A 27,931-nucleotide genomic window follows, 5' to 3' on the forward strand; every position below is an offset into this window, starting at 1 on the left:
CTCATTCTCTACACTACAAATATGATTAAATACATATCTATATGTGTCTTTTCTCTCACTTTGTGTGTATGTCTGAGTGTGAAATTTTATGTTAATGTAGTAGTCTTTTGGTTGACCAAATGTCATTGTTTTGTTTCTGATAGCTTTTGGCTCAGGTTTTTACTAAAACATCTTTCTATGGGTATACAGCTCCTGCATGCCTTTCTATCTGTCCAAATGTCTGTCTGCCTGCCTCTAATTTTAAGAGAGCATGGGTCAGTCTGTCTGTCTGAGTCTGTTCTTTGTGTCTGTACATCTTTTTAAGGACGTCCATCACTATTTGCTTATGTCAAACAAAGCCACCAAGATTAGATTTAATTACGGTATTGCTTCTTTGTTTTGTGTCAGCATAATTTAAAGAAACAGAAAAAACTGTTTCTTTAAAAAGTATCAGAATGAATTATCATCCAGTAGGAATAACAAAATTATAATCGCAGATATCTAAGTACAGATTATATCATAATTAAGGCATTTGTAAAAATCTGGGACTACTATTGAACATGACAAGATTCTGGCAGGCACTGAACCAAATCACACACCTGAGTCTAAAATGTATGCCTCCATCATCCCGGGGATACAAAGTAGACCCTTGTTTTCATGTTGCTCAACGAAAACTGAAACAACGTAATAGTAAAAACGAGAACTAGAAACAATTATTACAATTATGAAACCCACTTTGGAATCAAAATTAAACATTTAAACAAAAACAGATGTTTTAGGTGTATTTTTAAATAAAAACCATGATTTGCTGTTTGAACACAGAGCATTCAGAAAACTAGCTTTTGTATTTTGACAAAAATAAAACTTAAAATGAAATATATTTAAAACAAAACTGAAAAAAAGCAAATTCTATATGTTATGAAATCCGTGTAAAGAGAAACATCGGTTTGCTGGTGCTTTACAGTGCAGCGTGAAGGTGGGAGTGCTTGCTTGGATGGGGGGTGGAGCCAGATGAGGAAGGGGTGTGGCATAACAAAGGGCAAAGGAGGGTGGAGCCAGGTATCGGGGGTGTGGTCTAGTGATGAGTCCGGTGAGAGGAATGAGGGGATGCAGGCAGCCTTTATTGCATGCGGGTTTTGGTTTTGTACCATTTAAACATTGGCAGAGCGGCAGTGTAAGACATGACAGACTAGTTCTTTTCTCCACCCGTCTTTTCTTCAGTTTCCTTCATCTTAGTTTGATAATGCGCTCGTGGTTGTTATAATGCTGGTGCGTGTGTGTGTGTGTGCGCGCGTGTGTGTGTGCGTGCGTGTGTGCGCGTGTTTTTCAGCACTCTGCCGATTTCACCGCCCCACCCTCCTCCTCTGAGAGAGGACACCTCTCCTCCTTCCCTCCGTCCCTCTCTGCCTCGCTCTCTGTGTCTCCACCCCCTTCCTCTGCTGGGTACACCACCACACAAAACTTCTGGCCCGCGTATGTCATCTTATCTGTGAGAGAGAAAGAGAGTGACAGCGAAAGTGAGAGAGGAAAGGGAAGGTGAGAGAGATGGGGAGAAAGCTTCAGTACAGTTCTATACTTAAAAGAAAATGAAGTTAATGCACAGCTTTACAAAAGGGCATTGAGAAACACACACACACACATATTTGTAAACAAAGGCACAATGCTTGATGGGAGCTTGTAAAAAATGCACATGATCACTTATTATGACATCATATTATCACTTATGACATCATCACGGTGAGCCTGCTTCTGAGAGACGGCTGCCGTACCGATGAAGGTGTTGAAGCACTGGGGCTTGTTGTCCCAGTACACGCCCAGGAAGTAGACGGGGACGCCGGTGAGCATGATGGCCAGGCCGATGCCACACACCACGGGCTCCGAGTACAGGGAGAAGATGAGGAGGAAAGCCCAGAATAGCAGGTAGATCACCGGCCACACAAGGCTAACCTGAGGAGAGAGAAACACAGCTAAACACCTGGAAAATATACACATGAAAATACCTACACACCTGGAGACACCTCATAAAGAACAGCACACCTGAGTACCGCTCCACACACAACCAAGCAGCACTTACACAGAGACACACCTGGATAATGGCATACCTGACCACCACTGTTCACCAGTACACAATTGTATTGTACGCTGGGCTCTAGGCTCTATGTCACAGATTGTGTGAACATTTACAAATCTCTGTTCTAACAGCTTACAGTACAAGTAGAGAAAAATATCCAACCCACCTCCCTTCTCATACCCAGCCTTAGACCTGTGACTTTATTCAGCACGGGGTCCAATGGGAGGACTGATGTTTCCCGGGTTCTCACCTTGATTGGCCGGTGCATGTCGGGCTGTTTGATGCGCAGCACGATCTGCCCGGCGACAGTCACTCCGTAGAAGAGGTAGTTGATGAAGCCCACGTAGTTGATGAGCGTGTACATGTCACTGGTACAGAGCATCAACAGGGTGGAGAGACACTGGGTGGGAGAGAGGGGGCCGGTGTTAGACAAGGGAGACACTCACCGTCCTTATTTTCATCTGAAATTAAGTCAGTGATAAAGCTCATTTGACTGGAAAAACAGAGACAGAGTATTTAATTTCACGATGTAATTTTAATTTACTTCAGTCACTTTAATTTTGTGTGAGAGAGACAGAAGGTAAGATGCTGTGAGTGTGGACATCAGTCCATCTGTTACTGCTCTAGACTGAATGAGGAAGATAGAGATCATGGTACCAGCTGGTTATGGGGAGTGTGGATACCTGTCAGTGTGCTGCTCATTGTTGCACTGTGATATTACTAAGCGTATATCTCTATGTGTCCTTAACTAATCTGGCAACACAAGCTGACTTCTCATACCAATAAAGCACGTTTGTTTTTAATTTGAATTGGAGAGACAGGCTGAAAGGAAGATTTGAGAGGTGCAGAGGGAGAGATGGAGAGAGACAGGATGGAGAGATGGAGTGGGAGAGGATGGAGAGATGGGGAGAGGGGGAGAGATGGAGGGAGGGTAAGAGAGAGGGATGAGACTTACAGTGAGGAGGAGGGCTGGGATGTAGAGAGAGAGAGAGGGAGGGAGAGATGGAGAGAGAGAGAGAGAGAGAGAGAGAGAGATGTAGAGAGAGAGAGAGAGAGGGAGAGAGAGAGATGGAGCAGGAGAGAGTAGGAGACTCACGGTGAAGAGCAGGGCTGGGATGGGAGTGCAGCGCTTGACGTGGATCATGGCCAGCAGGCTGGGGAGGTGACCCTCTCTGGCCCCCGCAAAGAACAGCCTGAGAGGGGGACAGAGGGAGAAACAATCAATACACCGCCGTATATGCACACTGTCAAACAGCAATCTCAACAGCACACTCTGGCTATCTACACCGCACAAAGAGAGTGGATTAACAACACGCGGGGAACTGCAAACAAAGCTGCACACATCACACAGGCTGGGAGGCAGGAATCGCCTGAACACCATGGCACACGCTGTCAGCTCCTGATAAGTGATGAACGCTCAGCACTGTGGTGACATTTAACCAGAGTATGCGCGTGAGCAGAGTGTGTTTAGTTAATGGGATTGAAGTGGAACCAGCTGCGTATTTATACAATACGACACAATGAAATATAGATGATGGGTAGATAGGCGATGGCATAACACAGAACATTATGGGGAGCCAATTGTATGATCACATGACTCAGAGAGGAGCACGAGGTTGAGACATGGATGACCTCGGAAAAAGACCAGGAGGGAGGACTGAGGTGAAGAGAGGGGAGAAGGAAGGGGTTGGGGCCAGGTGGAGGGTTTTGGGGAAAAGGGGGCGAGGTGGGATGGGCAGACTGACCGGGACGAGGTAAAGAGGGAGCCATTGACCCCTCCGAAGGTCGAGAGGGCCACAGAGATGGGCATGATCCATGCCATCACCCCCAGTAACTTTTCCCCAAACGTCTGAGAGGGAGAGAGGGTGGTTACTGACAGGTAAGCATGAACACACATGCACACGCACACACATACACACACACACACACACACACACACGCACTCTTTCCCTGTCTTACACACAACATCAGAACAAGCAACCACGCACAGGCATGCAATGTGACACGCAGACATGGTGCGTACTCAAAACAGGCGAGGCAGACGGACTTTAACATGTCCGCGCTGGTTAAAGTTCTGTGCTTGTGCTGTGTCACTGTTTTGAAGACGCTGAATTAACATGTGAAGATGATGTTAATTCCACATTGCCAGTGAGGCTGGACTGAACATGAACCGAGTTAAATGGAACTGAAATTTAAAGTGACTCTGAAGCATGGAAATGTTCTCCGTGCCCCTGAATGTGCATTTGGACTGTGCTGCATTGAGATTTTTCTAAAATTAAAATTAAAACTAAAATCTAATGCCAAACACCCGCGTGGTCCTCAGTGTGAGCTCACCACGGCGACGGCGTTGGAGGCCAGCAGCTCCTGGGGGCTCATGGCGGTGACGTAGGCGATGTTGGCGAAGACGTAGACGAAGGTCACCAGCGGGATGGAGATGAAGATGGCGCGGGGCAGGTTCCTGATGGAGAGAGAGAGAGCATTACTTTACAGTAACACAGTCTGTTACAAACTGAACCTGGTGATGCACTGCAGCAGACAGCAGTCTATCACATACTGACCTATAGCTGCCGAAAATTAAGCATGTAAGCCCTGTTACATACAGAATGACTAGACACTGAACGTATTGTGTATTATTCTATCAATTGCCTGCTACGTGTAACAGTACATCATTGTAATCTATTACACACCGGCTGGTGAGAAAATGAAACTAGGCTTTAGTAATTTATGACCTGGGGGTTAGACACTAAAACTAAGTGCTACGGCCAACCTGGTGTGACTCTCAGCAGAGCGAGTGATTGGCTCGTTTTGGATTCTTACGTGTAGGGGTCAACCAGCTCCTCTGTCACGTAATTGAGGAAGTTCCAGCCGCCGTAGGCGAAGGAGCCCTGCAGGAAGGCCAGGGCGATCAGCCCCACGTCATACTCCTGAAAACTCTCAAAGGCGTTGGCTGGCTCCAGCCAGTAGTACTCCCCTGAGAGAGAGACAGAGACATTAGCACTGCACTGAGAGAGAGGGTTAGTACAGTATATACACTGACACTACAGTACACTAACACCGCACTGAGAGAGAGGGTGTGCAGATGCATGTGTTTGCGTGTGTGTGAGGGGTTAACCGAGCCTGAGACAGGCTGGTTCGGCGTGATGAGGCAGACTGGAGAGAGCAGAGTGGGGAGGAAGGTATGTGCTCTTTAATCCCATGCTCAGTCACTCGCAGCTAATGCCAACCCCGAGGGAATCATGAGGTCCATGCTCTGTCTGTGCCCCCCTTTCTTTCTCTCTCCCTCTATTTCTCTCTCTCTCTCTCTCCCCCCCTTCTCTCTCTTTCTTTTGTTCTGTCTGTGCCCCCTCTCCCCCTCTCTCTTCCTCCCCCACTCTCACTTGCTCTTTCTTTCTCATTCTCCCTCTGCCTTTTTTATTTTTAAATTGATAAATAATACTGTTTGTTGAGATTTGTGGTTTATTGTTTTAATTAAAGGAGGCTTGAAAGTCAGTCTCCCACTGTCTCTACATCTCTCTCCCTCTCTTTCTCTGACCTCAGCTCTCCCCTCTCCCTCTCCCTCTCCATCTCTCTCAGGAATCCCTAACAATCCCTCCTTCTCCCTCTCTACGTCTCTCTCCCTTTCCCTCTCCCTCTCTCTCCCTCTCCCTCTCTCCTCCCTCCCTCTCTCCCCCTCAGAATATCTCTGTTTCATCTCTCCTTCTTAAAGTCAAAACACTTTAGTCTCATGGACTGACAGTTGAACATTCCCAAGAAGATTTCACTCACTGGAGCTGTACAGTTGCAGGGTCCCATCTCCCCCGATGACTTTCATAATACGCTCTAATGAAAATCTGCGCTATGGAATGTTTCATTGTTTTTTTTTTTTTGAACAGTGTACAAATCTCCCAGAAACCTACAAGGGGCAGCTCATGCCCTCATGTGGTTCAGTAACTCATTCCTGCCTTAGAGCAGTGAACCACTTTAAAGCGCCTGTGACGGTTTTGGGCAGACTATACATGAACCCTATATTACAGTTTGAACAATGGAGGCTGTTATAGAATTGGGACTTTTTTGCATTATGAAAATTCAGGGGTCATTGCCATTTTAATCTGAGTAAGCTTAATGGATTTTAAGGAATCCTTGAGAGAATCACATGTAGTGCGTTTTTAGCGTTCTTCATGCTGGTGTTTACAACAAGCTTACAAACTGAATATCCCATTCATGGATAGTAAGGATTTAGTGAGCTCTCTACCCTTTATCTCCTTTTCGTTCCCACTGCTCTCTCTCCATGCGCCCCCCCACACCCCGCCCCCCGCCCCTCCCCCTTTTGTGTGCGATTCCCACACACGGCTGATTAAACCAGTCGAACACTTATGAGCCTACAACAATAGCAACAGATCCCTCTGTGCTTTCTGGGACAGCCCTGATGTCTCTACAGCCGTGGATATTATAACAACCGTGATTATTGTCATTATTACATTAGCGTTATTATTACTACCACTTACTTCTAGGCCACTCTGGCTGCTGAGATAAGCACTTTATTACTGCCTTGACCTATTGAACAGTGACCTGCTGTTTCAGGTCAGAGTGTTCCCTGATAGGCTGCTGTCTTTTGCTTTCAATTCACTGCAGCTAGCTCTGCGCAGGAAGTGATGTCAGCACAGTGACTCCAGCGCACAGGGCCGCGGGTGTTCTGATGTAACGGTGCGTGACCTGGACCAAAGGGTAGCGGGTTCGAATCTGTCGTGCACCACACAGCTGCTGCACCTTTGAGGAAATCACTTTACCTGGGTTGTACACTTGCACCATTACACCATCAACGTAAGGTAGACGAATGATTTTCAGGTTTTCACTGCAGTGGACAGAAATGTTCTTATCTGAAAGGCCCCGAGAGTGTGTCAAGCTGTCAATGAGCAAAAGAGGATTGGTCTCTCCTCCTGTCACTCGAAGAGTTTTAATAGATCTCAGTCATGCAGTTTCAGCAGAGAGCACAGAACAGGCATTACCACCTCTGTCCAGCAGGGGTCAGAATTTATTGCTGCAGAAGGTTATTCCGTGAATGATATCATTCGCAACATGAGTCACAGAAATTCTCATGCACACACACACACACGCACAGACACAAAGAATGATATGGAAAGAGTGACAGACAGAGTTAGTGAGACAGACAGACAGACAGACACTGTTATAGTCAGACGGACAGACAGACACACACACAGACAGACCCTTGACCTACCTTTGCAGATCTGCACCACACCCATGATAATGATGAGGGCCAGGGCCAGAAGCTTCCCCGCCGTGAAGATGTCCTGAACCCGGGTTGCCCATCGCACACTGGAGCAGTTAACCCAGGTCAGCAGCACTGCAGAGAGCGGGAAAATACAGGTTACACACTGACTGGAGCACTGTACTCAGATCAGCAGCACTGCCAGAGAGAGGGAATATACAGGTTACACACTGACTGGGCACTGTACTCAGATCAGCAGCACTGCCAGAGAGAGGGAATATACAGGTTACACACTGACTGGGCACTGTACTCAGATCAGCAGCACTGTCAGAGAGAGGGAATATACAGGTTACACACTGACTGGGCACTGTACTCAGATCAGCAGCACTGTCAGAGAGAGGGAATATACAGGTTACACACTGACTGGGCACTGTACTCAGATCAGCAGCACTGTCAGAGAGAGGGAATATACAGGTTACACACTGACTGGAGCACTGTACTCAGATCAGCAGTACTGAGAGAGAGGGCATTACTAGAGTCCGCACACTGCCTGGAGCACTGTACCGAGATCAGCAGTACTGAGAGAGAGGGCATTACTAGAGTCCGCACACTGACTGGAGCACTGTACTCAGATCAGCAGTACTGAGAGAGAGGGCATTACTAGAGTCCGCACACTGACTGGAGCACTGTACTCAGATCAGCAGCACTGAGAGAGAGGGCATTACTAGAGTCCGCACACTGCCTGACGTGGCACCCTGGCACATCAACACTGCACTGAGAGAAAGGAGCAGCGTGAGGCGGTTATCAAACGGGCTCATTCTCTGCCATCACACGTGAGGACCAGTTTCTGCCATAAAGCAATTCAATACTTTGGACTTTGCTGCGCCATCACGTCCATCCTCGGCCCTGCGCGCAGACCGGCTGACTCCGGGCCGGTCTGCGGCGGCAGCGGAGTGCCGGGAGTGTCCTCACGTTACCTCTCTCAGGGCTAATGGCATTCCTGCCTGGGCCCATTAATCCCCTCACTGTACGGAAGCGTCCTCATGCTCCACTTACAGTCCCTCTCAGCTGCCGCTCAGCAAACAGCCGCTCACCACCCCCTTTTATTCGTTAATTACCTCACCTGCTAATCCACTCACTCACTCACTCACTCACTCACTCATTCATTCATTCGTTCTTTTGTTCCGTTACCCTCCTCGGGGGTCACGGTGGTGCCCATGGTGAAGGTGGGGGTGAGAAATTGTCCCCCCTGCTTGACTGACAGGAGGGAGAGGTGTGTCCCTGCCTATGCATCTGACCGCCACTCAACCAGGCGTCCCAGCATGCCGTGTTCCTGCCCCGGCCGCCCCAAATGACGGTGACTGCCACACTGCCCAAAAAACAGGGCCCAGATGGGTGACCCGGTGTGAGGGGGCGCCCGGCCGGCAGGCCAGTGCCACTCAGCGCCTCTGTCACCATCACGCTGACCCGCAGACCCTGTCACTGATTAACTCAACCCCACCCCCCCCCCCAACAAACACACGCCGGCTCTGCTGACCCAGTGACCTATGGGCTGCCCGCATGTCTGTTGCTTTTTTTAGCAGCGGCCGTTTAGTATGCCACAGGCTGGGAGGTGTCGGAGCTTCAGAGCGCCTGTTTATTCGCCGGTTTGTGTGTCTGGTCTGTTTGGCAAACCGCTCTGCCTGAAAAGCCATCAGCCAGAGGTAGAGAAACAGTACAGGGTTAAATAAAAAGGGCTGAGTCATCAGGGTGGCTTTTCAGGTAACAGACGCATTTGGTGGGCAGTGGTTGCTGTCTATCGGAGAGGGAACAAACCAATCCTTGAAGGCCAAGAGTATAAACTTTACAAGGAGTCTTATTTATGGCTGTTATGAAAGACCAAATGTTCTAAAAACACCTCCAAGTCAGGAGGACTGCGGGGGAGGGGGGCATATTGCAGTGTCCCTCTCTGGCCACAAGGGGGCAACGTAGTGTTCTCAACTGGCCGCACCAAACAACAGCTGCAGTCAACAGATATATAAAGGATAGCATTACACCAAACAGACCATACTTGTCAACATGTAAACAGACTGTACTCCACTCTACAGGTGAAAGCCATATACACAAATCGGTGTGTGCTGTATAGACAGCTTTATATCTAAAGAGGATGTGTACCATGCTAGATTACATATACTGCTTCTGATTTTATACACCAATCTATATATAAACAGGTTATACATACCTTTCTAAATATAACAAGGTTAGATATACCACTTGAGGTGTAAACAGATTGTATATACCACACTATACGTAGACAAAATATGCCACATTCTGTATGTGAACAGAAATCACACCAATAGATCTATTTGACACTGTATGAATCTCTACAGTCATATACTCTAAATGGGAATGTGATAGGTACTGCTTGATGTAGGTACTGCTCCTCTACATGAAAACAGGAAAACAGCCTCACAGGTGAGATGGAAACTCACTCAAAGAGAGTCTCTTCTTGTTTTGAAACAAAACACTCAAAGACATGTGAAAATCCGAGCTGAAGAGAAGACGTTAGGTCATCTGTCAAATGCAAGAATTTTTGTTGGTTCAGTAACCAGACCTGCCTACAGCCTGTGGCACCCATAGACATAATCCTCCTCTCTTCTCTCTCACTCTCTCAAACACTCTTTTTCTCTCTCACACACAGAAACAATCTTCGTCCCTCTCTCCCACTCCCTGTTTTTCTGTCACACACACAGAAATATCCCCTCTCCCTCTCTCTCTCACACTCTCACATACACACTCTCACACATGCATACACACACACACACACACACACATACACACTGACTTCTTTGTCTATCGGCCCACATTTTCTCACCCGTTGGAAGGTGTGTGGCTGTGAGGTGTGAGTTCCCAGGATCGAGCCGTTTGCGGCAGCAGGAGAAACAGATCAAGGAGTTTGCAGGATGATCCTCTTTTTGAGGAGTTCTCAGAATTTACTGCAGAACACTGTTACATAACTTCCAAAAATGCACTTCCCTGACTCTGAAACTCGTTTCTGCAAAATGTTTTGGGACACTAGAAAGGCGGAAAAAGAGATGAAGGAGGAAAACGAAACGCCCACGCCGAGAGGCTGTCCTCCAGTGCCCCTTCACCCACATCTCTCAGAACGAACAAGAGACAAAAACACAGCAAGATCAGAAAACTAAGACTCAGGATTTTCTCCAAAGCCGCCCGACAACATCTGGCCAATTAAAAAAAAACAAGGGGAAAAAATCCTGCAGCCTGAGCCAATTGGAACAGGTTGTTCCATTTTAATAATCCTTCCCGGATAGAAAAACACTGGGGTCACGTTTAGGGTGTCATGTTGTACGGCTTCTACATGGATTCACTGATCTTAAAATCATCCGGATGGTTCTTATCATTCGCTACAATCCATGTCTACAATGTCATGATTTAGACTGCAGAAAACTCAGTAAATTGGATTTTGAACTGGCTGCTGGTCTCAAAAACAACTTGAAAAACATCTTAAGATTCTGTCTTCACCAGACAGAGAAGGGTGTGACATGATGCTGGTTGACGCTGTGTCAGCTATAGCGCGAATCTTTACTGACAGGACCGAAGGAGCCAGATGAATATCAGTGTGCTCTGGTGTTGACTGCAGCGAGGTGGCTGACAGTTTGGGCAGGTGATTCGACGCTGTGCTCCCGCTCCTCACGGACCCTCTTTAGGCAGGCGGAGTAAACACCCCCACAGCTGTCGCCTGGAGATCACGTGATCAGCTTGGGCGTGTGACTGTGGCCCTGCCACTGTGTAAGGGCTCAGCTCCACATCGACAGAAGAGGGAAGCGACTCACATGGGCGGAGCTGGGCGGGGCTGGGCAGAGTGCCAGGAGCATTGAAAGGATAGGTCTGCCTTCACCGCACAGATTTCACACATCCTCCTCCATCTCTTTCCCCCTCCCTCCCTCTCTCCATCTCTCCCTCCCTCTCTGTCTCGGTCTCTCTCTCTCGCTCCGTCTATCTCCTGGCTGTGATATTTCTGCTGCACGTGTGAAGTTTGTAGAGGCCTCCCTCTGTCCCCCCTCCTCCCTCTGTACATCTATCTTCAAACACATGAAGATACTGTAGTCTCTCGAACTGTAGTGCCCCCCCAGAACACTCACACAGGCAGACCGCAGCCAGGAGGCGGAGGCCGTTCTCCGGGGGTAGACAGGTGGGGAACAGTGGCTGCAGGACGTAATTGGAGAAGGTGAGGGCGATCACCGCCTGATTGGTCGGGTAGATCACCAGCACCGCGATCCAGAGGCGCAGGAACCTGCGAGAGGAGAAGGGAGGGGTTAGTAACCATGGAAACGCACGGGGTAGGAGGACCTAGTGACCCAGGGCACGGCGAAGCTAGTGGGAGGGGTTAGTGACCAGTGACCATAGTCACAGAGCAGGGTTGCTTTTTTATGTATCTATCAATGCTGCTCGGATTCACTGATCATTACAGCATGTGGATTAGCTGACACAGTGGGGGTCGGTGAATAGGATGACTATTGAGATGATTTTAAGATCTGTGAACCTGCACATTTACATTTACATTTACATTTATTCATTTAGCAGACGCTTTTATCCAAAGCGACTTACATAGGTTACAGTTACAGGATCTGTGCAGCATTGTTCCAAAAAACAAAAGTGTGCGAAGAGAGCCTTGGCCACACATGTTTTTTATTCTAGATTATTGGTACAGCTGTGCGTGTCTGTATATCCCTGTTAATATATTCCAGCAATTAGCACCTTCACACAAACTGAAAGAAAGTGTGAAAGTGTGGAGTTCACACCTAACAAGTGCTCTCAGCCAACAGGCGCGTAATGATATTGATCTGGTTTTAAAGTAGAGATCAGTGACGCATGGGGTGGGGGGTGGGGGTTAATGTTTCTTACATCAAGGGGGGAGGGGGGCATGGCAGTGATAAGGGGGTTAATGTCACCCAGTGGGGGGGCTGATGGAATACTGGGGGGCCAGTTTAAATAAGGGGGTTGGTGACACACAGCCGGTATAATGAGTCAGTGATATGCGTGGAAACAGCGGCGGCTGATGCAGTGTGGGCTGAGAATGAGGTCACAATGGCTGCGCCATTCTACTCCGCCAATATTCCACCGTTTACAGGGTAACCATGGCAGCCACAGTACAGTGTGTTCCGCGGCTTGTGCAATTCGGTACCGGGACAAAGACAAGACCACAAGATCAAAGTGGTCCTGTTTGTTTACACCCCGAGCAATTATTTATCTCCCTGAGCAGCGGCTGTGAGGCTGGGGAGCCAGGGGAGTGTGAGAAACATTCAACAGCTTCCATGGAAGTGGCAGCCCTTATCAATAAGCACAATGGGTTTATCGGTGTCTCTTCACACACGCATTCCCCCCCTCCAACGCGGCCTTTACCCCCTCACAGGGGGGCAGGCTTCTTCAGGTTGCAGCTCCGGCCGTTCGTACGGCGGAGGAGCAGCAGCTTCCAGCGTGTGACTTTGGTCACGTGACACTGCAGCACTGAGTCATCCGGACTGTGGCCCGCAGGATTCACAAGCTTGCAAATTCTGCGTGGCGAGTGCTGAGTGTGGCGTTTAGCCACACGCACAGGCAGACGACCGGGAAAACTGCAAAACACGCAATACAGCTGCTGAAATTCCACTCTGATCACAGCGCTTTCAACCTGACAACCGCTGCCCTGACCTGACAACCGCTGCCCTGCTGAATGCGGGGAAACTTGCGTCTGCAACATTTTCATCAGGTGGAGCGTCTGCTTCTGCTCTTTTCTAAGCATAATTCTGAAGCTCTGTTTTTAGCAAAACATCTTCAGAATGTACACAAGACAGAGAATGGTCACACACACGGTAAGAAACCGAGCAAAAACCCCAAGAAGGTTTTCCAGAGACACGCTGAAAAACAGCAGGTAAACTGGCCTATAAAAGGAGAGTGTAATTTCAGGAAACTGCCCTGGTGAATTCAGAAAGGAGTGTGGTTACCATAGTGAGGGACAAAGCCAGTAAGTACCTTCCCAAGAAAAAGCGGTCTGGCATGAATATGGCCATACCAGACATCTGCTTGGAGGGTAAAATTTATGGTGAATTCTGGGAAAGGTCGTTCATGGAGGACAGATGTGCCATTATAATCCTGCCCACATTTCGGGAGGGCCAGAGGTGAAACCAGTCCCTGTTGCTCCCACAGAGGGTCACACACTGCACATGTGGCAAACATTCCTCGCCAGAGGCTGATTATCTCCGGGTTTAAAGAAAGACTCGGGCTCCTCTTCAGCTGGCGGGGCTTCCCACTCTGGTCCCACTGGCGAGGGACTGCCCGGCCTGGCTCAGCCTCTGCGGTGTACCGCTCGGATACACATCCATCAGAGCCAACACCAATCGCCCCACAGCTGCTTGCATAATGTGATGGTGGGTATGGAGAAACACAATGCCCTGCCTGCAGGAACACTCTGGTCTGGAAGCCAGGTTAAAGTACAGCAGTGCAGGACTCCATCATAGTTTAGCGTGTCCCACTAACAGCATTAATGTTTACAGGCATATCTTTTTTTTTAACATGTAGCAGACACTGTTATCTGGAGTGACTTACAGCAATTACAGGTTTTTTACAACGTTAGCTATTTTCACAGGCAGATATTTACTAACTTACATAACTTACACAGGCAGTTGCAGGTTAACTACTGTGCCCAGGGGTACAGCAGCAGTGCCCTCATGGGGAATTGAACCGGCAACCTTGCAGTTAGGAGTCCTGCTCCTTAACCACTGTGCTACAAACCTGCATTGTAACGGTGTAAATCTCGGCACAAGGTCCCTCACTCACCCCGCTAGTCCTCCGAAGATGTCCTTGACATAGGAGTAGTCCCCGCCGGATTTGGGGATGGTGACGCCGAGCTCGGCGTAGCACAGCGCCCCGATGGCGGTGATGATGCCGGTGATGATCCAGACAATCAGCGCCAGACCCACCGAGCTCGCATTCTCCAGAACCCCCTTCGGGCTCACAAAGATCCCCGACCCGATGATGTTACCTGGGAGACGGACAGAGGGGGGGTCATTAGGGGAGGGGGGCATATTGCGAGACCAACAATAGCACAGAGATGGACAGAGATTATGACTTAAGTCACCTTTGCTTTGTCACTATTCAAAGATAATAAAGGCAGACAAAAAAAGAAAAAAAAAACTAAACTAAGAGGTCATTTACGCCTCTGCGTAGCGCTCCATTGCCATCACACAATACATTGATCTCTGTGATCACACAGTCTGCATGAATGCAGTTCACACACAGACACGCAGACAGAGGGACCCTAATCAGCGGAGCTTGCTCTGGGGGAAGGGGGGGAGTGTGAGTGGAGATAAAGGGAAGGTACAGATTTGAACAATGCATTCACGCTCTCTCTGACCATCAGACAGACAGGCAGTTTAGACAAGAGTCATGCAAAGTGGGGGGGGGGGGGGTCATCTGAGCGACTCAGCGAATCAGAACATCAGTTCCACATGAGAGGAGTCAGTGTGCTCACAGCTTCACAAGCGCTGGCAGAGATCCAACAAACCCCTAGGTCAAAGGTGACACCTCAGCTAAGCATGTCCAAAAAGGCTTCATTAGAGATATATCACCTGAAAGGTTGGAGGTCATGGTGCTTACCTGCTGGATCACATGTGTGAAATAGGGGGGTTCTGTGTCAGACTCAGTTACGCTCACACACACACAATTACAATACAATTCTTTTCCACAGTAAAGCTTATTACACACATTACAATTTCAATACTCTTTCACTAGCTGCTCTGAGCTTGCTACAACAAGTTCAATCTGATATGGACATAATTGCTCTTGCAAGATCCTCTGAGCCATTACTATAAACCAGCACAAGCGCAAGAGAGTGCTTCAAGCTAGCGTGACTATCACTGAGAGAAAGACCTGACCGTTAGTGTGGCTATTACAGACAGAGACAGAGATCGGGAGAGAGAGAGAAAGAGGCAGAGATAGAGACAGGAAGAGAGAGAGAGAGACAGAGACCTGACTGTCAGTCTGACTCTTGTACTGAGAAAGTTTAAACGCTGTTTGCAGTCTGGTCACCACTCTCTGAGCTGCTGACACAAGCAGAGTGAAGAAGTGCACATGTTTCCTGCCTCAGTGTCCCACACTTCCCGTTTAGGGAGCAAAACAACGCTGACGCTGTCCCCACAGAAATGCAGCCCTCTCTGACGTGCGGAGTCTCGAATACCTCCAGCTGCAGGGCTGACACTCGGGGAACTCCCACAGCCTTTACCCTCCTCTCTCATAACCTCCAGAAACAGGAGGAAATCAGGTACAACAGCAGTGGCAATTACTGAAATCAGTTAAACCCCAGGGGATGAACGGAAGGCAAAAAACACCAAATGCTCAGTGCATTCTGGGATATCACTCTATGGAGGTCAGACAACATCATCACTTAAAAGTAATATTAATCTCTCAACACTAATCTCTCTCCTGCTCTGTCTATATCCTGTTCCCCTTCACGCCCACGCTCTCCCTCATATTCTACCTCAATCTTTCTCTCTCTCACTCCCATATCTCATTCAATCCCCCTCACCCTACACATCTCTCTTACTCTTTTTCTCTTCAGCTTTTTCTCTCTCCTAACCTCTACCACTCATAACCTGTCCCTCTCTCTCTCTCTCTCTCTCTCCCTTTCTCTTTCTCCTTCTCTGTGCCTCTCCCTTCTCTCTCTCTCTCCCCCACCCCCCCTCTCTCTCTCCCTCTCTCTCTCTTTCCTTCTCTCTCTCTCTCCCCCCCCTCTCTCTTTCTTTCTCTCGGTCTCCCTTCCCTCTCTCTCCGGCTCATTTCTCTGGAAGTGAATCGTTTTGAAGGCTCTGTCTCTGTGGCTGGATGCTGGTGTGGAGGGAATCCAGCGATGACCGCAGCGATCGGGTCGCTCTGGTTTCTCCGGCTTTGGCACAGATTTGCCAAAGCAGAGGAGCCGAGTCACAAGCAGCCACAGGTCTGCAGGCCCCAAACCACCAGCGCAGCCACCAGCGCAACCGAGAACCCAGGCAAATAAGCGCGGTCTTACAGCAGGGACGCGCCTTTCACTTCCATACTCAGAATGTGAATCGGACTGTGTTCAAAAACGCCGCTGAGCGTAACTTGGAACCGCATACGCGAACATGCCCACAGACAGAACATCTCATTCTGCAGTTGTGTTGGCTCGCCGTTTGGGACAGTTTGTGGCTCATTGTGACAATTCTGAAACAACAGAATGTAAACGTGCAGAACACACCTCAGGTCAGCAATAAAAAAAAAAAAATCAGAGGAGGCTATCCCTATGACATATTGCGCATGCATGACACACTGCACATACGTATAACCCACTGTGCATAAATATAACCCACTGCACATACGTATAACCCACTGTGCATAAATACAACCCACTGCGCATAAATACAACCCACTGCACATACATATGACATACTGTACATACATTTAACCCACTGCGCATACATTTAACCCACTGCGCATACATATAACCCACTACGCATTCGTATGACATACTGCGCATAAATATAACCCACTACACATACATGTAACCCACTGCGCATACATGTAACCCACTGCGCATACATGTAACCCACTGCGCATACATGTAACCCACTGCGCATATGTATGACTGCATAACCTCTGCCATGCTGCACTTCCCAAAGGCAAACTGCGCATCCTCTGTCCACTGCGCAGGTTGGGCAGCATTAGGGAGATTAACATTTCACTGAAATCATAAATCCTGCTACGTCGGGCAGGAGAGCTGCGCACAGACGTCAGCGCGGCGCGGGGTGCGGGGGGTCTGACAGCGGCCCTTCATTACAGCGCAGACCCCCCCCCCCAACTTTAATAAGCGGTGGGTAAGAGAAGGAATGCGCGTAAGCCGAAATCCCATCCGCCCGGGGGCACAACCGCTTTGATTCCTGAGATTAAGAGTCCCTCGCCACTCCTTTGCATTCCCCTCCAAAACCTGCCAGCACCTCCGCTAATAATGCCAAATCCTCTGATATTCCCAGACCCGCTAAAGCCTTTCGGATAGCCCCGCCCCTCCGCCTCTGCAGCCAGTAAAACGGTGGATGTGATTGGGCGGGTGGGGGATGGGGGAATAAAGCGCATAATCTGAGCATCAGATCAGGTCCAATTCGTCAAAAGAGCAGACTGATTCTTGTCTTGTGCGCAGGGCCATGCCTCAGAAAGGGTGGAACTGATATCTGGAGGTGCTTGTTCCCGACAGCGCAGTTCAATAGGGCGCGCAGGGTACAAAGAGTGCCAATAAAAACCAGATGACTGATAAAGCTGAAGGGGTCCGACTGTGAGTGACAGGGACCTTGACCCAGGACAGCAGGTCTTGTAGTGTACATGGAGGTAGAGGACGGGTGCTGCAGGGAAATTGGGAAAGAGAGGTTGTGTGCCCAAACTGGACACAGGCGCAGACTGGGTATCAGCAGTGGCTGAATACAGCCAGCAGACGGATACACTGTGTGGTGAATATACATCTGAAATTTGTGTGTGTGTGTGTGTGTGTGTGCGCGTGGGGGGGGGGGGGGGGGGGGGGGGCTTGCAGGAAGGATACACCACTTCAATCAGCCACGGAGGTCTGGGTCTTTTGACAAAGCAAACGTAACTCCTCTTGCTGGAAGCCATACACCTTGTACTTTGCCTGCTTGACATCTGTCATACATACTCACAGTTCCTTGCTATAAAACAATTGCAATGTCACATTTGATTTATATTCAGCAACACATCTACACAGCCTGGCTTCCTGTACTCTTAAAGACACCTAATTGTTTCATGTGAAAGTTAACCCCAGAGAAAGTGCTTTTTTTTCTGGACATAAGAAGCATTCATATATCAGGCTTTTAAGAGCCTTTAATTTAGGCTTGCCAAATCCCACTGAATTCTTCCAATCACATGCACTTGTCAAATGATGACCGCCGGCGGTTTTTGAATGAACTGCCTTGACCTGCGTTTTAAAGTGAAGGTCTTTGCTCATGCCCCGCCTCCCAATTGCAAAGACTTCCCTGATTGGATCACACCTGCAGGGTGACACACATGATGTCTAAATAGGGCACCGCTGACAGTTACTTCCAATTACAGGGGAAAAAAATCTCATTGCATCTGTGTTAATAATTGCTTTCCACCCAGCTCCCCACAAGAGGAGACTTACCCACAATAATCCCGCAGGCGCTCACAAGGCCGATCTCCTTCTTCAGAGCCACCCCGGAGGCGCCCGCGTCCTTCGCCGCGTCGCCGGCCGATTCGCCTGCCTTGTTTCCCCTCTGTCTCGGACCGTCAGTCATTTTGCTTTCACGGTTGTACAGTCCGGTGGATAATTTCTGCTGGTATGTGTGGACTTGCCGGTGCTTATGGCTTTATTACAACTTTGGTCAGTTTGCACACCCGCACACAATTCGATTTTTTCTTGTTATGGTCCTTAGTTCCCTACACAATAACAACAAGCACCAGTCTTTACAGCTTAAATATTTCACGATGTCTGTGGTGAAAAGCGGCTTGAATTTTCTTGAGTTTTCTGTTGTCCAGGACACCTCATTAATCGAACTGAAATCAACGAATGCTACTTCATCAGCTTTTTCTTTGGGGGAAAAAGTAAACACTAGTACTGCTATACATGAATCAACATAAAGCGCAAATCACGAGTCACGATTTTAAAAGGCACAAATGCAGCTATCCTTATTTTGCTGGTTTCGGTGTTTCACTGATTATTACCAAATAACACGTAAAATACTCACACAAGGAGAGAGGTAAACTTTTTTTTTTTTTAAAAAGTGACCCTGTGTATTTTTTTAAAATTATTTTTATAACAGAAATAACGATAATACAGTAATATTTAAGCAATCTGCTTTACAGTTACGTATGGCGCTCACGTGCAGACCCTCCCTGAGTGCAAAATGGATGGCCAGCAATATATTGCACTAAAGTGATAGTATTACCCTTTTTTCAAAAAAAAAAAAAAAAAGATATACATGTATGTTTGCCCAAATGTACGAAAAATGAACAATAATACAAAATAACAATACAGAAACCAGAAAGTGACCAGCTTTCTAGTTTGAGATTGTAATTTTAAGGAGGTGTATGTGCGTTATATAGTTTAATAGTTAAATCACAATATTTTATTTTAAATGAAAATCGTCTACTCTGTCCGACAGCAAGGTGCAAAATATTGCCTGAATCGCTTCCAAGTGCGGTTCCGCCTATAGCTGAATTTTAGCATGAAATTGCTAGGACTTTTTAGGTATTCTTTCTCGCTTGTTTGTTGTTTCTATTTGCTTCGCCCGAAATCATCCAATACACCAAAATGACCTCTATGGCCGTTTCTCACACGCGAGTCACCCGGAGCTTCGGATCCAATGTTCCAGCGACTGTGAGCGTCTTTCTCCTCAGCTGTTTTGCAGTCTTCGGTTTTAAACACCTTCAGCGCTTCCTCGTTCCAGGTATGAAATAGAAAGGCACCAGCATCCTATCAGTGCAAACCCAGGACGGCGTCGAGCGACCCCCACTACTTAACAGTATCCGGTCTGCTTGTTACAGTGGGAAAAAATAAAGAAATGCAGTGAGATGCATCCGTCCGAATGAGACGCGAGTATGATGTATTTTAACCTTAGCAACTGTTCTCTCCAGTCATATTTGTGCGGTAGCGCCTCCCCTCTCTGTCGTGAAGTCCCCCCTCCCTCCCCCTCTCAAGAATGGCTTGTTTTTCGCACTCACTCTGCCGCCCGCCCCTCTCCTCCTCCCCCCCTCCCTCCCAATACACTTTCCAACAATCTGCCTTCCCATCCAGTGACTCACCCCTCCCTTCAGCCCCCTCTTCTCTCCCTAATCTTTTTAGCACCTTTTCTTGCTTTGCCCTGCCCAACGTTAGACCACCCTTGCAGGTGGACATGTTTGGGGCAGAGGGGCATGTTTGTACTGCTGTGCCCCCCCCCCCCCCCCTCGCCTGCCCCTCTTCCTAGCCCAGGAATATCAGAGTGCTGTCGATAAGGCTCTGACCTTGTTGCTTCCCCACAGCGTGGTGTGAATGCAGACAGGAATCTGGATCTCGGGCGTTCCCTCAGTGAGCGGCTCTGCTTTCTCATAATGTCAGGGCAGCGGGAGGTAAACCTCAGGCTCGGCCCTGGTAACAGCAGGTGGGATTCATTACAGTCCTGACTTTGCCCATCCTCGCAGCGTGCGTATCCAGTGAAACGCACACAGCTCGGATTCTGTTCGTGCGTACGCATGGATGTTTTCCTGAAGGTTGGGGTAAGGTTAATGCGCACTCTGGTGCACAGTGTCTGACCTGCTGTGGATCTTTTGAGCCTTGGCCAGGCCCGCAGAGTGGTGACTTCGTTCTCATAATGGGAAAGAAAACATGGTGAATATCGTTACCTAAAATGAATGAGGTTTCATGGGAAAAGGCGATAATTAAATGGGTCCATCTGCTGTCAGTCATGAGGAGGTGGGCGGGGCCGCACAGAGGCACGGTCCTCCCAGACATGCGTGTGCGTCTGCACCTCATCTCCATCCGCCTCCCTCTGATACGGAGCGACGTCCTAGCGCTGGCAGCGTATGCAAAGAGAAGCCTGACTCACCATTGGCCCCCTCTCTAGGGTCCTGTAATTCTTAGATCTGTCTGATTGGTGGAGAGAAGGGCCAACATTACCAGTGGCACAGCCAATAGGAGGTGTCCTACACATGGGATAAGACTTTGAACTGTTCCCACCAGGGTGGGTTCCTGTCCATCCTGCAGCCGTTGGGTTGACCATGTTGTTCTGCTCCATACAAATGTGTCCCAGTTAGGGGGCATACATTCATTTTTATAACAATAATATCCTGCCCTCAGAGTGCTATGTCCTACGCATTGCAGTGACCTCTCTCACGAGCATTGCAGAGACCCTGTTTCCACCTCTTTGTTATCCATTTAAAGTGAGTGAATTTGCTTATTCTGATTGATGTGGTCATGTGTTGAGGGTGTTAATGTCCCCATACATTTGCTATATCTAAGCCTGCTATGATTGTCCCACTGTATCCTAACTTGAATCTATATTAGTTCATTTTCTCCATCTGAAAAATGTTTGCTGTTCCCAGCAACCTTGCGATTGTCCAAGACACTGTTTCCAAATGCAGCTGGAGTGATTATTGATTAATTGTCTGGGAGCAAAGAGGCAAAAGATAATGCAGCCCCTAACAGAGGATTTCAGCAGGAAATCATTTCATTCAAAAGGAAAATTGGAGCTCATCATGATTACAGATCAAACTGCAACTGATGGGATTTGCGCTTGTTCGTTTGGCCTCTGTGTGTGTGTGTGTGTGTGTGAGTGTGTGTGCGTGTGTGAGTGTGTGTGTGTGTGAGTGTGTGCGTGTGAGAGTGTGTCTGCGTGTGCGTGTGTGAGTGTGTGTGTGTGTGCATGTGTGTGTGTGTGTGTGCGAGTGTGTGTGTGTGTGTGTGTGAGAGTGTGTGTGTGTGTGTGTGTGTGCATGCTCTTATCTCTTCTCTATGAAGCAGCCGGTGAGGGGTGGATGAGTGATTTGGTTTTGGGAACACAGCGGTAAACAGTGTAAAAAGCTTTCTCCTGTCTGTTTGTGTGGCAGCTCCTTCCATTGTGTGACAGGAAGGTTTATAAACGAGAGGTGTCCTGATCAGACCGTCTCACAGACTACTTCTGCAAGGGAGGTCGATCTCTCTCTCTCTCTAACGTCCTCTCCCCCCTCCCCCCAATTTAAATTTTTCAATTTAAAAGTGCTTAATTGTGGAGAAAGACAAGATGAACAATACATCAGTTAATCAAATATAATCATTTGAAGAAAAACGCGTCTTTCTCTCCATCTCCCTCTCTCTCTCTCTCTCCCTCTCCCTCTCACTCTCCCGCTCTGTCTCTCTCTCTCTGTCTCTCTCTCTCTCTCTCTCTCTCTCTCTCTCCCTATTCTGTTTGATCTGCCAGTGTTGTTTGATGAAGGAGACGGGTAGAGACTGTGTGTACCAGAGAACTGTGGGGCATTAGTACTGACACTGGGAGGGGCACAGGCAGGCATCAGCCTCCTTTTCTCTTATTTAATACTTTTGCTATGCGTTGAGCTGTAGTAGTGGCGGCCATTTAGTGGTTGTTATTAATGTATATGTACTTAAAGTATTATTGCATGTTTACCCACAGTAACAGCTTAGTCTTAATGGTACTTCATAACTGTGCTTTTTATTGCTCCTTTTGTTTGTGGAGCACGCAAATGTATGTTTGCCGTGCCAATAAAGGGAACTGGATTGAATTGAGACAGGGAGAGAGGGGGAGGAGAGGAGGAAGAGAGAAAGGGCAGAGAAGGACAGAAATGGGGGGACAGGAAGGAAAGGACTGAGAGAAAGAGAGAGGGATGGATGGGGAGGTACAGAGGAGTGAGTTGAATGGGTTTAAACTCCAGCCAAGTCTTCTGACTCAGCACTTCTGTGAGTTTATCGCTGAGATAAAGGAGTCACTCACGGGGATATCAACTCATCCTCTCCCTCAGCAATGCCTACACACACACACACACACACACACACATATGCAAGCACATGCAAGCGCTAACATGCATGTGCATACATACATGCCTATAGGGACAGCACGCATACTCATGCATACACACACGTAGACACACATACGCATATGCACACACATGCATACGCATACGCACGTTCATGCACAAACACACACTTTTTGACTGTGATTGTAGGAGCTCAGATCCCGGAGATATGGAGTTAATCAGTAACTGTGTTCTCAGGCTGTTAGCTGCTCGCTGACTGGAAAATTGAGACAATAACACATAAACACAGGGGTAATGGAAGAGGACCACAGGAGAAGGATGATCCTATCAAATCAAATCCACACAGGGCTCACTGCTATTAAAACTCAGGGCTCTGTCCTGTCAGTGAAGCGTAGGGTTCTCACTCTTCAGAGGGGTAAAGGGTCATAACCTGTTGGAAAGGTGTAAGGTTATAACCTGTAGAGCAGGATAAGGATAAGGTTGCGAACCTGGCGGGAGGGTGAAAGGTTATACCCTGTTAGGACAGGGTAGGGTTACCCTTCTCCAGGCAAGCGTGACAGCCAATCAGTGTACTCCCTCTTCTGATGAGAACCAATCACCTTTCTGCCCTGGTCCAGTGTGACTGTTTTCACCCACTCTTCCATGTGGCCGTGTTTTTAAAGTGTTTACATTACACTGCAGGCATTCCTCGACCCGCGCCAGGAGCGGAGCTAGCTGCCACCTTACACACAGCTCTAAAAAATGCTGACAGATTCACAAACACTGACACTGTACTGACGGACGGCCGGCATGCAGGGTCAGAGTTAGGGACACTTCACCTCTGGCTCTTCTGGAAGGGACCTGGGGTTAGGTACACCCACGGAAACTGCTCTCTGAAAGTCAGGTGTCTGCAAGAAAGGCTGTGATGCAGAATGGGCCAGGTATACCTGATAGTGACCAATGAGGATGCATTGAGGATGCCCAGGCTTATAACCCAGAGTCTGGTCCCATCCTGCTGCTGAATGACCAGATCCAGCGGGATTGTGCGGAGCTGGAACCCCAGCAGTAGATCCAGCCTTTCTGTCCCGAGGTTTGAACCCTCTTTGTACTGATGCTGGGGGGTTTCGAACCATCTTTGTACTGATGCATGTATCATCTACTGCACTGTCCTCCCTTTCAGAAAGACACTAACGATAGGTGGGTGAAAGCCTGAGAAAGGTAAAAACCGTATTCTGTGCATAAATTTATGCGTTTCACCATTTCTCTATAGAGGGAAACTCAGGGTTAAATGTATCCTTCATGCGCAAATGTCATTCTCAGTGTTCCTTGTCTCTGGTTTTCTCTCTCTCTCTTTCCCTCTCTTTCTCTAATCTCCCTCTCTTCTCTAATCTCTTTCACCTCCCTCCCTCTCTCGTCTCCTTTTTTTTTCTCTCTCTTAAAAAAATTCAGAATACTTTTATTGGCATAAATTTTACACATGCATATATCCCTCTCTCTCTCTCTCTCTCTCTCTCTCTTTCTTTCTCTCACTTTCTCTCTCTCCCTCTCTCTCTCCCTCTCTCTCTCTATCTCTCTATCTCTCTCTCTCTCTCTCTCTCTATCTCTCTCTCTCTCTCTCTCTCTCTCTCTCCCTCTCTCTCTCTCTATCTCTCTCCCCCTCCCTTGCTGAAGCATGCTTGTTGACATGAGCTCTGTGTCTGAGATTTTGCAACATGTGCAGCTTCATTACTGTTGTTGAAAGTTAAACTTCACTTTCTGTAACAGGAGAAGGGAGTGCGACCACCATCACGGCTCTGAAACGGGGTGGGGGTCGGGGGGGGGGGGGGGCTGGCTGGTTATGAGAGGGGGTGGGCAGGAAGAAGGAAAAGCAAAATAAGCCTGGGGAAGGAGGGGGAGTGTTTGTTCAGAGAAAGCGAGAGATAGGGGTAACCGGAGGAAGAAGGAATACAGGCAGAAGCAGAAGAGGAAAGTGTTTGTGTGTGTGAATGATTCTGCTAAAAGAAAGGTGGGGAGATGGAGAAGTGAGAGCAAGAGAAAGAGGAAAAGAGAGGTACAGAGAGGGGGTGTACACGCAGTGTTGTGTGTGTAATCTGAGACATGTGTTTACTGTGCAAGACATCCTGGGTCCTGGAGCAGAACAATGTGTGCAGGCTCGCAGCCGAGCTGGAGAAGCAGATTTATCCAGCGCACATTTCTGTCTGTTTATCTGCCTGTCCATCTGTACGTCTGCCAGTGAATCACGTCCTCCCTCTCTGACTACTAGGAGTAGGGACAAATTATTTACGTCAAACTGTACTCATCTGTGAGGGTAAACAGACTGAAGTACAGTAGGTTCTCTTCACAGTCCTGATCATCTGAAGAGAGGAACACAACACCGGCATCAGTGTGTCAGACCACAGGGTTACCCTCCAGTGCGTTTCACTGCGACACACTCTTGGTTCTAGTGTGTTTCATTGCGACACACTCTTGGTTCTAGTGTGTTTCATTGCGACACAGTCTTGGCCTCAGTGTGTTTCATTGTGACACAGTCTTGGCCTCAGTGCGTTTCAGTGTGACACACTCTCAGTCTGAATGCATTTCAATGTATTTCAACACACTTTTAGCTCTAATGTGTTTCATTGTGACGCACTTTTGGTTCTAGTGTGTTGTAGTGTGAAACACTCTCGGCTCCAGTGCGTCTCAGTGCAACACACTCTTGGTACCGGTGAGTTTCAGTGTCACACACTCTCGGCTCCAGTGCGTCTCAGTGCAACACACTCTTGGTACCGGCGCGTCTTAGTGCGACACACTCTTGGTTTCGGCGTGTTTCAGTGTCACACACTCTTGGCTCCAGTGCGTCTCAGTGCGACACACTCTCGGCTCCAGTGCGTCTCAGTGCGACACACTCTTGGCTCCAGTGCGTCTCAGTGCGACACACTCTCGGCTCCGGTGTAACGCACTCTTGAATCCCGTGTGTTCCCCTGCTGATCTCTTTCCTCATGTCAGCCTCCTGCCAGCAGAGCCCCTCCCAGGACAGCATGTTTTGCGTGGCTGTTTTTATGGAGGTCTGGCTGAATCCAGTTCTTGCTGCCCTCCTCACACCCCCCAGCCTCTCAGCTCAGTCCACTTCAAACATCCTATATTAGTATGAGCAGAGGTCAGTTAAGCAGGTCACAGAGTACATCATTTCAAAAGCATAATAATCAGAGAGCAATACATTAACAACATGCAATATGAAAAATATGATAAATATTCAAAGAATACTATAAGTAAAATCATACGCGGGAAGTGTAAAAAGTATATAAATATTCAATAATTAAATAATAATAGGGCCTACTTTCATATATTAGAATGGCTGTGTTTCAACACTCAAAAAATTAAAATATAAATGAGAAAATTATTTGTAGGTGGATTTCTGTCTTTCTTACAGTTCTTCTCCCCATGTCCCTCATTCTCTCCCTATAGTATGTGACTTTTGCACCTCTGTGGGAATTTCTTTAGTCAGCAAACTGACAAATTGCAGTACCTGAGGAAGAGGCAGCAGGAGGGGAGGAGGGTTTGGGTAGGGACTTCTCAATGTGTGATTTACTGACATACGAATGGGTCTCTGTCCGTATTTTGAGTATACGTGCTAGTGTGTGTGTGAGCATGCATGTGCATGTGTGTGTGTGTGTGCGTGTATGTGTGTGTGTGTGTGTGTGTGTGTGTGCGTGTATGTGTGTGTGTGTGTGTGTGTGTGTGTATGTGTGTGTGTGTGTGTGTGTGTGCCAGTATTTCAGTGTTTGTGTCTGTGTATGAGTGTATGCTCAGGCATGTGTGTGCACGTGTGTGTGAGAGCATGTGCAGGCATGTGAGTGTGTGTGTATGTGTGTGTGTGAACACTGGAATGTGTGTGTGGATTCTGTGTCTCTGACATTGCAGTGGGTAAATATAGTCTCTCTTCTTGGATATTCTCCCTACAGCTCCGCTTATTTCCCCAGGGTGATTTGTAACTGTTTGCAGAAAAGGGACCATTTGTCATTTGTGCGTGAATTTTTGTCATTGGTTGCATGGTGTATGATTTGATTCCTTTCAAAAACTGCTGTTTATTTAATCCTTTAAAATGCATGCTGTGGTCACAGTGGTTTACAGTTGCTTTGACAAAATATTCAAAACACTTTGCTAAATATTCAAAACACTTTGCTAAAGCACAAAACAGTTTTTGACAATTTATTCGAAAGAAACCACTGGCACAAATTCCAAACCACTCAACACAAAAAGCAATGCAGGCTTTTCAGATCTTCAAAGCCACACATTTCATTTTCTTTGTAGCACATTAATGTTAGAAAACATATTTGAACTAAAACCATATTTCTTGTTGATATGCCATGAAAACATTGGTTGAAACAAAGTAACATGACTTATTGGTTTTTAGAGCAAACAGTTAATTCAATGTTTATCATTTAACTCAGGAACGTAACCTTCCATCTCCAAGCAGAAAAAACCCCTCAGAACTGAGAAAAGGGGGGGAGATATAGAGAATGACAATGACACATACACTGGCCAATGATGCTGCAGCCACGCCTCTTTGGCTCGGCGAGGTTGAAGCCAGCCCATAGGAAAAGTCATGTGAGGAGCTGGACTTCTGCATGTGTACGTGAACACGACCCCCTTTGTCCCCCTTCATCTTGTCCCCATCATTAACTCCGGCCCTGTCATCTTGCTCTTTGACCTTCTCCATCCCATTCTTTGACAGTGTCCCTGTCCTGCTCTTCATCTCTACCACACCCATATCCAGCTACATGCACTGGTGGCACACAATACGCATATTCACAGCCTGGTGGATTTTCACAATGTAAATTCAATCATTTAGAAACAGTGGTCACTGTAGGCAAAAGGCGATAGAAAAAACATCTTGTAACATAAGAAAACAGATTTGACAGTGAACATGCCGTTTAGTGATTTTTGTGTCTTACATGCAGTGGTTTGAAATGCGTTTAAAGGTCTCCAGCCCTGGTGTTTTTGCAGCGGAGTTTTGCATGAATTGTTTTGAACTTTGAGCACATAATTCCGGAGGCTGTGCTACAGCAAAGCAGTAATCACCTGCGGCACAGAGACAGAGCAGAACCAAAAACCAGCGCACAACGCAAGCGCTGGCTTCCAATGCACTTTTAATAATGCAATCAAAATAGAATACCTGCTTCATATTAATATCCACTGAT

At 47.7% G+C, this 27,931-nt stretch overlaps 1 protein-coding gene across 1 annotated transcript; it reads right to left on the reverse strand.

Annotated features, from left to right (window-relative positions):
- Positions 1-223: 223 nt before the first annotated feature.
- LOC118793417 (large neutral amino acids transporter small subunit 2-like) lies at positions 224-19,877 on the reverse strand. The gene is made up of 11 exons (XM_036551589.1): positions 18,430-19,877; positions 14,073-14,277; positions 11,399-11,550; positions 7,266-7,391; positions 4,868-5,021; positions 4,385-4,508; positions 3,796-3,899; positions 3,147-3,243; positions 2,301-2,450; positions 1,749-1,926; positions 224-1,466 (listed from the first exon to the last, which is right to left on the reverse strand). The coding sequence occupies exons 1-11, from the start codon at positions 18,560-18,562 to the stop codon at positions 1,306-1,308; spliced, it is 1,584 nt and encodes a 527-aa protein (XP_036407482.1). The 5' UTR covers positions 18,563-19,877; the 3' UTR covers positions 224-1,305.
- Positions 19,878-27,931: the final 8,054 nt, after the last annotated feature.

This window comes from Megalops cyprinoides, chromosome 18 (genome assembly GCF_013368585.1).
Source record: "Megalops cyprinoides isolate fMegCyp1 chromosome 18, fMegCyp1.pri, whole genome shotgun sequence".
NCBI lineage: Eukaryota > Metazoa > Chordata > Actinopteri > Elopiformes > Megalopidae > Megalops > Megalops cyprinoides.

Bases quoted from the DNA above. Each gene is read 5' to 3' on its own strand.
- LOC118793417 (XM_036551589.1), bottom strand. From the start codon at position 18,562: ATGACTGACGGTCCGAGACAGAGGGGAAACAAGGCAGGCGAATCGGCC. The intron at 2,451-3,146 runs GTGAGTCTCCTA...TCTCCCACCCAG, and splicing joins TCCCAGCCCTGCTCTTCACC to TGTCTCTCCACCCTGTTGAT. The intron at 1,467-1,748 runs GTACGGCAGCCG...TCTCTCTCACAG, and splicing joins GTGCTTCAACACCTTCATCG to ATAAGATGACATACGCGGGC.